An 18,809-nucleotide genomic window follows, 5' to 3' on the forward strand; every position below is an offset into this window, starting at 1 on the left:
ACTCCCTCTAAGACACATATGCCTTAGCCTTACTGGCATGAGGCCACCTTTGTGTAACACAAAGATATATGTAAGATAGCAGGAAAACGCGGGCTTTGGGAGACTCTTAAAACTGCATGCAGGGATCTTGCCCAATGGGACACTGACCAGCCCCTGTCTTGGGATTTCCCCAGTTGTCCTCTGATACTGAGCTATGTTGCTACCTGGACTGGTGATATATTATGTCTATCTGTCATACTTTCTTTTTACTATTCTTATTGCTTAACCTTGTAATAAAGCTATCTTTACTTTCGCTTTCATGTGGCCTGGTGTGACTTTCGTCTTGGATCAAGGCTGAGTCTAACTAAGTGGTGCACCTAACTATCTTGGTATTAACCCTTGCTCGATAACACCCCTCCACACACACACACACACACACACACACACACACACACACCAAGCTCTATCCCTCATCTACCCTTTGTTTTACTTTCAACCTGGCTACACAGCCTACCCACTTCAGGGAGGGATATCTCCTGGTTCCTTTTCCCCACACAGCCAAGCATGGATAGCTGACCTTAGAAATTCTGGAAGCTATCAAATACTCTACAATAAGATTCTTTCTGTTTAATCTAGTTGAGGCAGTTATACCCCAGGTAACTCTCATTCTAAGATATCAAAGATGGCTCAAAATTACTGAGTATTTTAATAAAAGAAAACTTAACTTTAGAAGAATTAAGACTTCAATAGAAGCCAAATCTAAAAGAAGAAAGCTTTCTTATATGTATTCTCTGCTCTTGTTTCTACCTTTATTTTTATCTTTACTTTGTCTAATTTACATAAAACAAATATTTAATCAGTTATGATTAAAATGATAAAAACTGTGATATAATAACTAGATAAATATATAGGCATGAATTTTTTAGGATATATTAATGATAACCTAGATCAACTGTAAACCTGTTAGTAAGAGGAGAAGTGATTTTCACTCTATGGGAAAAATGTATAAATATAGGTAACAAATAATATAGAATACGAAACAAAAAACCTTGACACATCCAACTTAAAGGAGGAGAGTTTTATTTTTGCTCACAGTTTCAAAGGGCTCAGTCCATGTTCAGCTGGATCTTAGGCAGAAACATCTTGGTGGAAGTATGTAGCAGTTCATGGTGGCTAGAAAACAGAGAAGGGGACAGCACCAGAGAGGAAGGGGGCCAGGGACCAGATATAGTACTCAAGATCACATCACCATAGTCTACACAGATACACCCGGAAGTGTGTTTTTCTAATCCTCTAGGTGGTTCTGAGCCAATCAAGTTGACAATCTAGTGCAATTGCCATATTTAATCTAGTGCAATTACCATGTTTGCAAAAGGTGTTACACATAGTTGGACCTTAATAAATGGACAACTTCCCACATTCCAGAAAATAACAGAAATGATAATAATAAAATTAGTATCACTGACTAAAGTCCATAGGAAAAAACAAGAAAGAAGAACAAAAAAAGCCTAAACTCAATAAGAGACCACTATCAGCCTTATTCCTGTGGATGTCATTAACAGAAATTATGGCCAACCTCTCTTTAGCATGGTGTAGCAACTGGCATGTTTCCAGTTTTCTACTTACTTTCATTTCCAAAGGTTTCACCTCTGGCAAAGACACTCAGGGGAGAAAAGTGAACTTAATTCTTCTATCCTTAATTATGCTTTGACAACTGTGCTCAGCTTTTAAAAACTTTCAGGCTTAAATGCTGCTGCCAAAGTCTTTCTTTTAAAGCAGGAAATAACTACTTTAAATATACCTTGATTCTTTAGAAGTATATGCAGCATAATTTTAACCTAACACGTTTAGCCTACATTATCAGTGTTTGTCACATATCCTGACATAAGTGCTCCCACTGGATTTATTAAGTAAAACAGAGATTAGCTGAGAAAAAGAGGACATGCCAGTGACAAAGCATAAACTAACTGCTGATAACATAATTGAAGAATCTCAGAGAAAACACAATTTCCTTAACTGAGATTCTGACATCAGTGGTTATACAAAATATTCAAATTACACTAATGTTCAAAACTATTTCAATGCTGTTATTGATTATAGTATAATACATCCATCTGATAATTGTTTACCTGGTAATTTTCTGTGCTGCATATCAGCTGCTGTTTAAAATCATAGAAGTATATTTCTGCCAAAACACTTTGCATCTTTCCGTCTCCCTTTGGAATGCATGGTATTTGTCATTTCTCTTCACTATTAAGAATGTCTTTACACTAGGTAAGACAAAACAGAATTTTCTGATATTTTTCCTAATTATTATTCAATATTTAACTTCTGTCATGAATGTTCTATTTGCCTATGATATTACTATAAACAATGGAATGTCAAATTACTTAAATGTGACATGAAAGCTGTATTGAACAAATGCTAAATTTAGAACAAATGCAAAAACTTCAAAACAGAATATTTTACTCATTTTACTGCAACTCTTAGCGTGGCTGCTTAACACTGCCATATAGCGCAATAGAAATAAAGGAAGGCAAGTGCCCTAATAAAACAGTTAAATTTAATATTCTTTTAATATATAATAACCAAAAAACGCAGCCATTTCTAAACTATTTCATGTATGGTAGAATTAACTGCACTAAATTCCTGGCACATTTTATGCACTGTCCTGCCTGATATACCAGAAGACTGCCACAGACAACATTACTTCTAAACAATAAAAATGCATTTCTCATAGTACTGGATGCTAGGATGTACAAGATCAACGTGCTGACAGGTTCAAAGTTTGGTTGTTAGTCTTCCTGGTTCATAGACGGTAATCTTCTCAATGAATCCTCACATGGTGGAGAAAGCACTCTACAGGAGGCTCTTTATTAGGAGTACTCATATTACTTATGAGGACTCCACTTTTTGACCTGGTCACCTTCCAAGGGCCCACTTCCTAGTAACTTCCTATTGGGCATAAAAGTTTCAACACAGGAATTTGGAGAGTGGAAAGTTTTTGCCGATTAGCATGCATATTAGTATGCAACAGTTTTCAAAATTCATTTTCTGTAGATTCCAGAATATAACTGATAGAACTCATTCCTAGATAAAATAAATTCATGTTGGGTGTACACTTGATACATGCTAATATTCTTGGTTCATCTAAAATTAAGGCATGTTAATAAGTTGTATTCTTTGAATTTATCTTGGTTGCTAAATGCTTAAAGAAAATGTTATAGTATACTTCACACTTACTAGACTTCACATTTATGCATAACTGAATTAATATTTAAAATATTAAAGCTTTCAGTTGTAAAAAATAAAAGAGTCATTCAGACTTTCTATAAAATGGTGATACTAAAATTAGAAATAAACAGTGAATGGGTAGCAAATGAGATCAGTTGCTTTAATTAGCACTGAAAATTATGATATTATTCAAAAAACATAAGTGTTAATCCCAAGCCAATTCCAATTTCAACATCTGACGTCTGCATTGGACTTTAAAAGATCTTGTTAATGGTGTGCACAGTAGTGACTGCCACCTCTGCTATGATCTTGTATCGAGGTTTCTCTTGAGAGCAACAGATGTTGGGAACAGAGCTCTAGCCAAATGTGCACATGGTGATTTCAACATTTTCCAAAAAATATTATCCCGGTGTCTTGCTGGCAGACAGAACAAATATTTTGGAAAAGCCAATCTACTCTGGTAAGTCACTTACAAGATTAAGAGTGAGGTTGTAATGATGAAATTTCTTAATTTTTTGCTTCAAGAAAGATGTAAAGTTTTTTTTCTATTTACCAAATTTTCAAGGACTTTATTGGCTTTTTTGGATTTTGCTAGAAGTAGTTTAAATTCTTCCCTTACATACAAATGAATCCAAAAACATCTTCCCATCTTCAGTTCCAAAATTATCTTACATAATCCTCACTTTCACCTATTATGGGTAGAAATCTGAATGTAGGTATTTGTTTTCTGAGTTTCTATTCAGGTCAGCGATAAAGAAAGTGGATTTCTGTATTCAGTTTTCCAAAGTCATCTTTTAATTGGTGCTTTGTAAATGATGTCCATTAATTTTGTAAAATGCACTCTTTTTTTTTTGTTTTTTTTTTGGTACCGGTGATTGAACTCGGGACCTTGCACTTGAGAGGCAGGCGCCGGAACCACTGAGCTAAATCCCCAGCCCCAGCACTCTTTTTTTTTAGAGGCAACAGAAGAAACCAAAATTGCCAACACCTTGATCTTGTTTGTCTAGCTTCCAGAAATTTGAGAAAACAACATTCTGTTGTTTACACCATCTAGTCTATGGCATTTGTTACGGAGCACTAGCAAATTAATATACTATCCTTAGAAAGTTCTGCTTGCAAAGGTGGCAACTGGTTTATGTCTAAGAACTTGATTGATAATTAGTGTCCTACATTTAAAGCTTCCCATAAATGACTACAGTGGCTCACTGTCTCTAAACTGTTTGTACAGACTTTAGGTTGAACATCTGATTTCTGATGGGGAGTTTGGAGTTTTGGTACATTCCAGTATTCCTTTTATGATCAGTCCACTAATTGTTTGTTGCTGAGTTTCTATTCGGATTTACTGAGAGGAAACATACTGTATTTTCACTGCTGATAGAAAAGAGTAGGTGGTTTATGAGGAGTTCTGAGAGACTTACAAGTCAATTTAGAGGAAGTCTTGAAGACCACTGATACTCTATAACTACTTAACCTAAAAAGGGATGTAAAAATGAAGCTGTGTGGTTCCAACCTAATCCCAGCAGGCCTGGAAGCTTCTACTTTCTTTTCTTTTGGAACATTTACTGTGGAGCAAGTCAGCTACCATATAACAACTTTAATTACTCTCAAAGCATCATATTGTAAGAAAACACAAGGTAGTTGGGGGCATATCTCACTTGATCCTATAAATGCATTTCTCATTCTCCATCTCACTGTACTTACTTTAAAACCTCATAAAATTCTGCCAAAATGAATTTAGTCCACCTGCAGAATCATAAAAAGTAAGAAATAGCAATTTTAGCCTAATAAGTCATAAAATATTTGATTATGCAGAAATAAGTAATTGAAAGTGATATAGACAGCTAAATTAGGGAGAAATATTATAGACAGACAGGGCAGGGGCCTGGAAATCAGTGCAGAGGATTGAATACATGGAAGCTGTGATTGGAGGTATTTCTGAATGGAATTTGCATACTTCTCTAAGGGATGAATAGAAGTTTGAGATTATCCACGCCAACCTTTTGGGATTTCCCATATAGACAGACCATTATCTCATTGGAGGTGGGCCATCCTCTCCCACCCACTAAGACTAAGACCACTAAGACTAAAACTACTAAGACTAAGAAGATTTAAGACTAAAACTACAGATTATCAACCAAGATTAATGCTGTCATCTATTTACCCTTGTTACCATTGGGTCAATATTACCTAAACTACTATATTTGTAATCTTATTGGTTGATTGTACTTTTTACCCAAGTTGTATCTAATTTTTGTGACTTTGCTCTATAAAATTACCTTTGAGAAGTGGGCTCCTTGGCAACCCATTCGGGACCACTCCTGTCTCTCAGGAGCTATTCTTATTTTCCATTCTTATTCCCCAATAAATTTTCCTACTCTTAAACTCTATTGTTCCTTAGAATTCATTCTTCAACTTCTGGAAACATGAACTCAGAGTATTTGACATCTAGTAGGTATGGGAGTTACATCTATTCCTCCTGTATCAAAGTATTTTTTTATTTTTAACTAATCAAAACTAATTGCTTATAATATTTATATGTTATAGAAAATAGATCCCTCTTAAAAATGTATTCTCATTAGAGAAACATTAATGCATATTTACATTTTTGGTTAAAATTATTTTCATAAAGGCTATGATCTGAATATCCCTTCCAAAATACACATTTAACTTTAATTATCAATACAGCAGTATTAAGAGGTGTGATATTGCAGACAGCTAAGTTAGTTAGAAAATATTGTAAGGCAGTTGGGCAGGGCTGGGCCCTCAGCATAGAAAACAATTGAGGCACATTCACTGAAGGTTAACATTAAAAAGAGGAAAACTACTACACCAGTACTTCCCCTAGGGATGAATATCAGTGATTGATATTCTAAATGGGTATCAATCACTTTAATTGGGGACCAAAACATCTCTAGCTAGCCCATTCTTTTCCAGAAATCCACGTAAGCTTGCTACAGACAAGCTTTCCCATTTGATTTCCAATATTAACTGGGTGACTATACTTATTATCTTATTGGTTGGTAATGGTTTTGTTCCACCTCATGCCCACCTTGTGATTTTCCATTGAATCTTATAGTTTTGTCCCACCTTGTACCCGCCTCACCTTGTGGCTTTGCTCCAATAATACACCTTTCACGAGAGGAGTAGGCAGGAAACCCACTTTTTGGTTCCCCTTCTGTCTCTCTTAGAAAGAAGCTATCTTTCTCTCAATAAATTCTTCCCACTCTTAACCTCCGTTGTTCCTAGAATTCATTCATGGATTTTAGAGAACACAAATGCAGCCTTTCAGATATCTAGCAGGAAGAATATAGCAGGGAGTTATGGTATTTCCCATGTTTGAATTATTTTGCTTATTTAGATTACTTGGTGCCCTATATCAAAGTGATAAGATCCTGAGGGATCTGACTTCATGAATGGAGTAAGATCATCACTGTGGGGTCAGTTATTATAGGATGTGCTATCCTGTGATACAGAAATAAATTCACTAAGACATAATAAAGCCACCTAACATACATAACAATAGTATGGCTGGACTTTCAGAATTCATCAGCTATGCCTTTCAGAATTTTATTTTTGCCTGTTTATTTTTTCCATTAAGTACTAATGAATTATATTTCTCTCCCACAAGAGTTGATATATCAAAAACTGTCTCAAATATGTTAAGTAGAGCTTTATCTATTTATTTTTTACTTATTTGAGAAAGCAGATTACTAGAAATTAATATTAATGGTATGATTGAATGTTAGCTCTAGTAAAACCATTATAATCTGCCATTTTACATTTAGTCTCTCTATTTCACTAGTAGTCACGCAAATGGACCAAACAAAATATTATTAATCTCTATTTCAATATATTTACTTGCAACACCAGAAATATAGCTTATGAGGTAAAACTAGGATAATATAGAGCATATTAGTATCAAGACATATCTACATACAATTTATTAACAAATTCTGCTGGACTGACATTCAAAATATATTCAATATTCAACCACTTTTTACTTCTTGAACTTTTACCACTCAAGTCTAAGCCACTATAATCTCAAGTGCAGTACAAGAGACTTAATTTCCTTCTTCTGTCATATGCCCTTATTGACAATATCTACACTGAAGCCAAAATAAGAGTTTTAAAATAAAGTCTGACTATGTCATTCTTCTCACAAACATCCCAGTGTTTCCATCTTCTTATGCCTTATTCAGTTTCTTAAGTGTTCTGAAATTTTTCATTATAGAGTTCTTTCACCTTCTTGGTGAATGATAGTTATTTTTGTTTTGACGCTGTTGTGAATGGGGTTGTTTTTCTGATTCCTTTCTTGGGGAGTCCACTATGAGTGTATAGAAAAGTTACTGATTTTTTAAATGCTGGTCTTATATGCTGCTACTTCACTGTATCTGTTCATAAACTAAAAGGTATGTTTGTGATATCTCTAGAGTCTTCTAAGCATGGGATCATATCATCTGCAAACAAGGATAATTTCACTTCTTCTTTTCGCTTATATGTCCTTTTTATTGCCTTTTCTTGCCTAATTGCTCTGGCTAAAATTTCAAGTATTAAACTGAATAGTTGTGAAAGTGGACACCCTTGCTTGGATCCTCAATTTGACAGGAAATGCTTTCAGATATTTCCCATTCAAAATAAGTTTGGCTATGGGTTTCTTGTATATGGCCTTAACTCTTCAGGAATGATCCTTCAATATCATTCTTTCAGTGCTTTTATCATGAATGGATGTTGAATTTTGTCAAAAATCGTGACAATTTGTGACAACTGAGATAATCATGTGATTTTTATCCTTGAGTCTATTTACTTGTTGTATTATATTTATTGGTTTGCATATATTGATGGTTCCATCCTTGTATCACTGGAATGAAGCCAATTTGATCATGTATATGAACTTTTTAATGCTTTGTTGAACTCAGTTTGCAAGTATTTTATTAAGGTGTTTTGTATCTATAATCATCATAGATATTGGCCAATCATTTCCTTTCATGCTGTGTCCTTGTCTGGTTTTATATTCAAGGTGATGTAGATCTTGTACAATGAATTTGGAAGTATACCTTCACTTTCTATATAATGGAATAGTTTCAGGAGTGTTAATATTAGTTCTTCTTAAAAAAAAGTCTAGTGAAATTCAGCACTGCACCTGTGTGGTCATGCGATTTCTTTGTTGGTAGACTTTTTATCATTGTTTCAATCTCATTGCTTGTCATTTATCTTTTTAGATGTTTTATATCCTCTTTGTTCAGTTTTGGTAGGTCATGTGTCTAAAAATTTATTCATATCTTCTACAGTCTCCAATTTATTAAACTATCAATTTTGAAAGTAGTCCCCAGTAATCTTCTGGATTTCAATGGTATCTTCTGCAACACTCCCCTTTTCATTTTCACTGTATTGATCTGAGTCTTCTCTGTCTTCTCATTGGTTAGTTTAGCTAAGGGTTTATCCATCTCATTTATCTTTTCAATAAACCTACTCTTTGTTTCATTGTTCTTGTGAATTGTTCTTTTAGTCTTTGTCTTATTCATTCCAGTTCTAATCTTTACTATTTATTTTCTTCTGCTGGGTTTGGTTTTAGTTTATTCTCCATTTTTCTAGACCTTGAGATGCATCATTAATTTATTTATTTTAGATCTCTCTGATTTTTTTATATAGGCACTCCCAGCTTTAAACTACCCTTTTAGAATTGCTTTTGATGTATCCCAGAGATTCTAATATTTCCATTGCATTTTCATTTAGGACTCCACTAGCATAGGAAATAATAGCAAGAATCAACAAATACAAAAGTTTCTGCACAGCAAGGGAAATAATTCAAACAGTAAAAAAAAAACCCAAAAAACCTACAGAATGGAAGAAAATCTTTGCTGAAAGAGGATTAATACCTAGAATGTAAAAAAATTAACAACAAACAATAAGATAGCCCAATGAATAAACTGGCAAAAGAACTGGACACTACTCAAAAGAATAAGTACAAATAGCTGATAATTATATAAAAAAAATGTTAAATATCTTTAACAATTAGGGAATTCCAAATCAAAAATATATTGAGATTTTATTTTAATCCAGTGAAAGTGGCTATCATCAAAAATATAAAAATTAATAATATTGGTGAGGTTGTGGGGGAAAGAACCCTCGTACAATGCTGGAGGTAATATAAAATAGTAAAGTTACTATGGAAATCATGTTGAGGATCTCAAAAACTTACAACTAGAACTTCTAGGAATATACACAAAGGAATTAAAGTTAGCATACCATAGTAATTATTAGAGCTGTTTATTGTACATGTTAATGTATAATAACCAACACTTGAAATCAGCCTATGTGCCCAATAACAGCCATAAAAAAAGAACAAAACCGTGTCATTAAAAGAAAAACAGAAAGATCTGGAGATCACTACACTGAGTGAAATGCAAATACTGCATATTCTTCCTAATATATGGAATCTAAAAATAGATGACAAGAAATTAGAAGGGAGATTATTATCAGACAAAAGGAAGGGAACAAGGGGGAGGTGGAGAGTAAGGGTGGGTAATGTGGAGAGAAATGTGATCAAAATACATTATTCACATTGAATCTGTACAAAGAAAATGTGAAACTAACAGGGGAGGGCAACAAGGTAATGGAAGAAATGTTTCAATATGTTATGTACATGTACAAATTGCCATAATATAACCCATTAGGCTATATAACCAGTATAAAAATGTGGAAAAAATAGAACTAAAAACAAAAACCACTTGCAACTCTGTTCAATATTATTCAACAGAAAACTATAAAATTTTAATGGTTAAGCAATCTACTTTCTGTTTTGTCAAAGCAGTACTTCACTTAAAAGAATGATCTTGAACATTTGTGATTATATTATACATATATGATGTCATATTATGCCCATCTATGTAAAATTGACAGTTTCTTGGCCTATCCATAATGATGTAGTGGCATGTATCAGCACATATGTGTATGTAGTTGACGTACTACTAAACACTATCAAAAATAGATATTATACATTTCCTTTTTTGCTTCTAAATCTATGTCTGTGACATTACAAAAACTTGGACTCATAAATTTTTCAGGACCAACAGAATGACTGAAAAATGTGTGACTTTATTACTTGTAGTGTATGGATAGGATTGTGAATTATGCATCTTCTTGTATGTAGAACACATGCAAATGCTTTCATGGCCTTGTATAGACCATATGTATACTGGTCTATATATATAACTGGGATGACTGAGGTGAACTAGAGTACACATGCCATGTCCACACGAACAACTGCACTCTTCTCTGGTTACTCAGTTCCATATGAGAAAAACATAGAGTTTTCAGATCTTCCATTTGTTTATTTAAGAGTGAATTGAGTTTTAAATATACAGAAATGTGTTTTAAATAGTAAAAAGAAGCTTAGCAGGAGCCGAACTCTTATGTGGGGACAACAGAAAACAAGTTGGTATGTGAGGCTTAAAATAACTTTCAGAGCAGATTTGACTCCACTTAATTGGAAGAATAGACTCCAATACCAATAAAGTTGGAAAATGCAGACCTTCTAGGAAAAAGAAGCATCTGGTCCTAAATAGTATCTGTCATTTTTGTTTGTTTTGTTTTGGTACCGGGAATCAAACTCAGGACCTTGCGCTTGTGAGTCAGATGTGGTGCCACTGACCTAAATCCCCGGCCAAAGATCTGTCATTTTTAATGCTTGTACCTCAAAGGTTTAACCTTCTCCTCAATTTAAAACTTCTCCCAGTGTATTTTCCAGGTTTTATCCACATTTAATTTGATAGCTCTTATTGCAGAACATTCCTAGCAATAACCAATTTTTAATCTAACATTCAAGTCAAGAATAAAAGCATAGATATTAATGTGAGAGGAATTGCTAGGTTTAAAAAGAATCCCATTTTTCCATTATTTCAAACTGATTGGTCAAAATGAATGAATTAATTTAATCTAATGGCTGGGGATTTAGCTCAGTAGTTCCACCGCCTGTCTCACAAGTGCAAGGTCCTGAGTTTGATCCCTGGTACAAAAAAAAAAAGAATTTAATCTGAATGTGATTCTAAAGATGCTGTGTAAAGAAAAATATTTATCTTGACTGAAGGTTAAACCAAAATCAGGTATCCTTCTTCCACTGTTCTATGAGCTTGTCCAAATGGACCAGGGAAATAGAAAAAACATCTTTATCTTAGTAACTTAATCATTTCCAGAGGGAAAGTGGAAAATCAAGTTCCCCAAATAGTCAACAATGCCTATCTTTTATAGGCTTTGCTAGCCCAATATCAGGGTGGGTGGTAATAGAGTTGCGCTCTGCAATCGCATAGGGAAATGAGAAAAAAATATAACCTACATTTTTCTATTTACCATGTTAGTGAAATATTATAATTTTAAATGAAGTTTTAGACCTGTAGAAATTATATTGTCATTTTTCCCTCTAATACAATTTAAGAAAACAACTGTTTTCTACGGCTTCAATACTTCTGAACAGTATTTTGAAATTATAATGGATTGTACTGCTAAGGTGCTACTCAAAATAGATTTCTAATATTTTGAGATAATAAAAGAATATATGAGTATTCTATTAATTATTTACAGAATAACAACTTATAATATAAAGATAAAAGACAGAAATGCTGGAGCTCTTACTTTCCCAATTTAAATTTCAGATACTTTTAAGCACTGTTGGGATGATTTTTGAGAAAAATACAAATTATATTCTCTTCACAAAAGAAGTAATTTTAGGTAAATTATAACTACATTGGCCATTGAAGGTCAATATTATATAAGTATTTGAAATTTTAATTGCTCCTAAAATCACTTACACACATTAACTTAAAAACAATTTTGGTTTGTGAGTACCAAGGAATCTAACAAGAACTATATTTCTATTTAGCTTCACGTCAGCAGATTTTGAAATATATTTGACATTTTAAAATCTTTTCTTAAAAGTAGATTAATTTTAAGGGCTGTGTTCATTGATAAATTAAAAAAAGAATGTGGTTTCTGGTGAAGTTTTGAGAATTTTACTAAATTCTTGATAGAGATGCTTTATCTATAAATTTTCCTTTATACCATAAAATGGAAATATCAGGCACCATTAAACTTGGACATTTTATTATAAGTCTCTCATTTTGTTATAGAATAATATTCTCAGTAAATAATGTCAGCAGAATACCGGTCATTATTTAACTATTCTTTGATATATAAAAGTGAGCTTTTAACAATTATTTGTCTATAATTGAGCAAATAAAGCATTCATAACAAGAAAATGGAAGTCCCTTAATGCAACTACAGCCTTCCATACTTTTTATCTCAACAATACAGTAATATTGAATATAAAAATATCCATGGCAGTCAATATATTAGGTATAAGCCATATGAAGTGCAGTAACATATTCTTTCTATGGAAAAGGAGATGAAACATAAGACAAAATACAACAATCCTGAAAGTCATAATGTACCCCTAAAGGATACATCTTCTGTTTTTAAGCCAAATATATGGAAATCACTAAACATACAAATGTGCATCCCCCTAACTTTCTAAGTTCCCTCATACTCCTAAGGATTACTTTTGTTTATAATAATCCTAATGATATCCAGCATTCCTGGAATTTATTCCTGGAATAAATAGATGATGTTAAGATTTTGCCTTGAAATGAAACATCTAATTGTAAATGGCAAAATGAGACACTCTATTTGTAATATAAATAACCTTTCACATTGATGAATGAAACTAGTTATACCAATGAAATACTTATTTGCATGTTTACTTAAATACTTATTAAATGTGGGAGAATGAGGAGATATTTCAATGATTGATGCTAACTTTTATTTTGCAATGATTATATCATTGGTGACCTGGTGTTTATAATGAAAATGTAACTACTGATAAAGGCTAGATAATTTATTCTAAAACTATGACTTCATTACTACAAACAAAAGATGGGAAATTTTAATTCATGATAATCAAACTATTACAATAAAATCTCTTCATCTCACACGTAAGACAATTATTTCATCAAATTTCCCAAATCTTTACCTTTAATTAGTGGCAGAATGACAATGAACAAAAATAAAACAACTTGAGCATTTGAAATCAGTTTCTTAAAAATGAAAGCAGTTCATCTCTTTCTCTATGCATGACTTCTCTAGCTTCAACTCTTTGTTAAGCTGAAAACATTAAAAACTATCTCCTTTTTGTTTATTTTTTACCTTGAAAGGCACTGGTTCTTCAGCAAGAGGGCTAACAGGAAGCGAAGTGGTGCTGCTGGCTGGGCTCATGTCTGAACTCTGAAAGGAAAGCACAGTTGCATAAAAGAAGGTTCTTTTTTAGTCACTTTTATTATTCCTAACTCAGAATATAAATCATAGCATGATTATACAATGAATTCTTCCTTATATAGAAATAATTATCTGGGAAATTAGACTGTCATGTCTATTCATATTTTAAGGGCATTTCACTAAATATATGGGCTGGTTTTTGTATAAATATAATGTCTTTGCTTAATTTATATTTTTACCTTTTCTGTGGAAAACTACACTTATATGATATTATATTATATTGCTGTCTCAATCTTTTAAGCTGATTTTCAAAGATGTATTAAACATCATTTTCTTTCTACAGGGAATTAAATAATTGCATCTAATTTTTTCATTATGTAAATATTACCTGTCATTAGTAAACAATTAAAAACTGAAGAAATATTAAGTTTTTAAAATTCCTATACTCATAACAAACATTGTAAAATTTTTCTTGCATTTTGCTAAACAAAAATTTACACAAATACAATAAAGATTGGAATGTTGCTAATGCTATTCTAATCATTTAAAAATATAACCAATTAAAACTTCTCAAGTAAGACATAAGGGTTCACTTTTAATGTTTTTGACTAAAAGCAAGCAAAAGCTACTGATAATAGGTGATAGGAGAAGATATTTCATTATATTCTAAATCATTTTCTCAAAAAAGTTCCTTCACTTTTGATAAATAACTGAAGAACAATGTGGATCTACAATTTTCAGCTTTGCTTGCAAATCTACATACACAGAAAAATCAGAAAAAATTGCAATAAAAATTAAATTAAAAGAATGATTTAATCTTGATTAAGATAAAGTATTAAGTAGACAAGTTTGAGTGACTTAAGTTCAAAGAAAGGAACATATTCAACTGTAGATGTTGAGCAGATGCTACCACAGCTCCAAGGACAAATAGTTTCTTTATATTCAAATTTTAATTAATTTAATTAAATAGACTCATTTTAAATATCCACTAAGATGGGATCACTTCTGATTTCCTTGTCTAGAGATCAAGGATAAGGACTAAAGATACAAGAACCAAGATATTTACTATAGTTTTTTTTTTTCTTTTTTTAAACTAACACTGTAAAAACAAGAGCTTATTTAATATATCTAATAGAGGTCAAGTGCAAAACAGTTTTATTTTGGCCAGTAATTTCTTGCAATAACTACTTTGTATCTTGTTAATTTCAATTAAACACATATAGTTCAGAACCATAATTGTTTTTGTTCAATAATAATTAACATTTGATCCAACCAGACTAACCTAATGCTGTCATTAGGTTGACTGACCACCTTGGTGAAATGCTATTTAATTAGGTAACAGGGTTTGCCCAAAACTTCAGGTAGGCAGAATCTAAGGGTAAATTTGTAGGACAGCATCCATAGAAGTAGTCAACCTAAATAACAAAAGTGATTAATCATGCATGGACACACCTTTTTAATGCACATTAAACATACTTACTTATCTTGTGTCTAACAAAATTAGAAAGTAAAAGGTCAATTAGGTAATAGATTATTAAAAATATTTTATTGTTTCTGCTTCCATCCATCTTACTTTAATGTAAAATTAAAATATACTCAGAAAGCCTTTTATTACTTTTTCACATTGCTAAAATAATTAAATCAGAACAGAAACAAAACTACTCAACAAAGGATCGCATTTCAATAATTTTATTGAAAGGTGTATCTCTTAGTACCAAACATACAGGTAATTGGTTAGTTTACCTCTGCCAACTCAAAATTAATACTGATATTTTCAAATAATGAAATATATCACCCTTATGGTAAAACTGAAGGCATTCACAAAACATGGTTTACAAAAAATTAAAGGTAGAATATACTGTGGTTCTTTGGTTTATTTTTCAATGCTTAGTTATTTGTAACATGATGTCAAAATTGGTTACATCCATTCTGGATAGACTCAGGCTTCAGGCTGCATTGTTTATAACACTAACAATATATGTACATTTCCTTACATTGATTGGCTCATATGGAGAATTCTAAACACTTCCTCAGCAATCTCATAATTATGGCGGTGCCTCCTTACTTTTCTTAAGACACATTATGGAAATTTGTGAAAGTATATTCTATTCCTTAAAAAAAACAAAACAAAACTGGAAGCAATGCCTGTTTTATAGAAACAGTCCATAGTAAAACCCGCAGTACTTTATCTAGCCAGAACTTAAGGTAATGCAAATTTTCAGAGTGGTAATTGATTTTGACTTAACTATGTAATATAACAGAACATATTTTTTTAAATGGAACTAGATAACACTGAGGAAATAGATTCTATATAGAAGTTTTTACAATCAATACAAATGTCACCTGTTTTTTGGAAGAAACATTAAAGATAGCTCAATGAATATGCCAAACTTAGTAGGTCTGTATTTCGGCTTAATACAAAATGTTTTTAAATTTAAATGTAATTCCCATATAGCGGTAACACTCTCATCTCTGAACTATCCATTACTTGCATTATAGGTGCCAAGAAACCATTACATTATCTAGAACATAGCCTTTATTATACCTTTACAAAGTGCATGTGTGAAATGCTGGTTTTGATGTAAACCTCATAATTTAAAATTTAACATTTAAATTAAGTAAGTTACCTTTTTCCAAATCACCTAAATATAATATATTGATGCAGTGTAGAAAGTCAAATTAATGTTAGAAATGAAGATTCACAGTTCACCTTTTCAGGCTTGTATTAAGTGTTTCACATTTATGTCTTTAGCTTTACAGATTAATTCAAATCTAAACAATCTTACTGCAGCATTATATTAATTAGCCAGTTTTCCAAAGATGGAGAACATCATACTAATCTAGTTGTGATATTTTGAGGGTTCATAATTTATTTTGTTTTTTGGTTTTCTGGGGGTTTTTTGGTACCAGGGATCGAACTCAGGCCCTTGAACTTTAGAGGGAGGTGGAAGCAACAGTGAGCTAAACCCCTGGCCCAAGGGTTCATAATTTAAATCAATTATAACATTATGGAATCCATAGTTCAGGGTTGCAGAGAAAGACTTCAAAGAAATTTTTTTGTTCTACAATAACATTATTTATGTAAAGAACAAAAATCCCCAACTTATCAAAAGTTTATCTAAATACTACTAGCTGTTAAAAATAAATTTTTCATGCCCAAGTTTCATAATCATATGTAGATGTATTAAATATTAACATTTAGTTTTCAGTAGGAAAAGATAACTCATTACTGTAAGTTAATAAATTTAGATAGCAAGAACATATAGAATATATGCAGTGACTGAATTTATGTTTTATATGAATATAATTACTTTCTATTATTCCAATTGCAACAGCAGTACGTTGAGACATACTGGCAATTTTCAGAAACCCAAAAGCAATCATCTGTTTGTATTACTTTTTCTTTAGGTGTAACATTCAAGTTCATAATGATTCTGCTTATAAGCTAACAGTCTCAAATTAGTTCATATATGGATCAAACTTTTGGTCCTATTATAACTTTAAATGAGCTGGAACTTAGGGCTACAGTTAGCAAAATGTGCAATTAAAAAAGCATTACTTAAGCACTACCTTAAAATTCAGATTGTTAAAGAGGACATTGCTTTCTAAGCTGCTAATTTAATGAAATAGTTAACATATATATCAGAGAATGGAAATTCCTAAGGTTGTTTTTTTTTAATTTTTTAAGTTTTTTTGAGACAGGGTCTCGCTATGCAATTTAGGCTGAACTTGACTCACTATGTAGCCCAGGCTGGCCTGAAACTCATGAGGATCCTCCTGCCTCAGCCTCCCAAGTGCTAGGATTACAGGCATGTGCCACCATGCCCAGCCCTTAGGGTATTATACCTTATATATAGCAAATGCCTTCAAATATTAGATTGAATGACTAGATTGGTGATACCAGTTTTTTCCTTTTGCTATTCCAAGTCCAGTTGGTTTATTTTGAAGATAATATTTCAATACTTCATTGTAGAAGAAAATTATACAATTTTCTCTATACAGAGAATAACAACCAAAATTACCAATTAAGAAACTGTTTCAGGAATTGTTGGAAGCTGAGTTATTCTATAGTAACTATGCTTCAGCTGCCATGCAGTACACTCAGAAACAATCCACTTCAACTTCTGAACATTTGGTTTGGAACATTTGTTTGATAAAATATTCAGTTAAGCACTTGGATACAAGCTCTTGCCAGAAGGTCAGATCTCTGCCATTTATCTTGGAATGTTTCTGAAGACATTCTACTCCTTCTGTTAACTCTACACACTTATTTGCTTGGATCTCTCCAATGCAGTGATAGATAAGACCAACACAGAAGGCTTTGCTTTAGAAAATAGGATCCCATAGTGACATGCCTTAAGCTGAGCTTCTAGTCTTTCAAAAATTAGGCTATTTTTCTTAGCATCCAAAAAAATGAAATATCTAGGAATCATTCTAACAAAGGAAGCAAAAGACCTCTACACTAGTACTCTAAAAAGGAGATCAAGGAGGATATAAGAAAATGGAAAGATATCCCTTGTACCTGGGTAGGAAGAACCAATATAGTGAAAATGGCCATACTTCCAAAACTGCTATATAGATTTAATGCAATGCCGATTGAAATTCCAATAATATATTTCACAGAACTAGAGAAAACAATCCAAATATTCACTTGGAATCAGAACAGCCCTAGAATAGCAAAAGCAATTCTAGGCATCAGACACATGGCAGGGGGTATCACAACCTCCAACTTGAAACTATACCACAAAGCTAGTGTGATAAAAACAGCATGGAACTGGCAAAGAAACAGACCCGAGGATCAGTGAAATACATTAGAAGAAGCAGAAATAACTCCAGACATATTCAACCACCTCATCTTTGACAAAGGAGTCAACCACCCTCACTGGAGGAAAGATAGCCTCTTTAATAAATGGTGTTGGAAAAACTGGATTTCAACCTGCCAAAGATTAAAACTAGTCCCATATCTATCACCATGCACTAAACTAAGATCAAAGTGGATTAAAGATCTAAATATTAAAACAGAAACACTAAACTTGCTGGAAGATAAGTTAGGTAGAATTCTTGAAGACATTGGCATAGGAAAAGACTTTATGAACAACACCTCAGTAGCATGGGAATTAGCACAAGGAATCAACAACTGTGATCTCATCTTATTAAGAAGCTTCTTGGGTTGGGGATTTTGCTCAGTGGTTCCGCCGCCTGCCTAGCAAGCACAAGGTCCCGAGTTTGATCCCTGGTACCGAAAAAAAAAAAAAAAAAAAGGGGGCCAGGGGTTTAGCTCAGTGGTTTTGCTGCCTGCTGCACAAGCACAAGGACCAGAGTTCAATCCCCTA

General features: G+C 32.8%; 1 protein-coding gene across 8 annotated transcripts in view; it reads right to left on the bottom strand.

The window, feature by feature from the left end:
• Positions 1-18,809, bottom strand: part of Ccser1 (coiled-coil serine rich protein 1) — a 1,339,591-nt gene that overhangs the window by 777,909 nt on the left and 542,873 nt on the right. For all 8 annotated transcript variants that reach the window (XM_004848079.4, XM_087215778.1, XM_087215776.1 and 5 more), the window contains one exon: positions 13,408-13,485. In XM_004848079.4, coding sequence (XP_004848136.1) covers positions 13,408-13,485 — 78 coding nt within the window. The remainder of the gene's footprint in view (positions 1-13,407; positions 13,486-18,809) is intronic.

Source organism: Heterocephalus glaber, unplaced genomic scaffold, assembly GCF_053883595.1.
Source record: "Heterocephalus glaber isolate CG9 unplaced genomic scaffold, H.glaber_assembly_v1.0 deba00001454, whole genome shotgun sequence".
NCBI classification, from domain to species: domain Eukaryota; kingdom Metazoa; phylum Chordata; class Mammalia; order Rodentia; family Bathyergidae; genus Heterocephalus; species Heterocephalus glaber.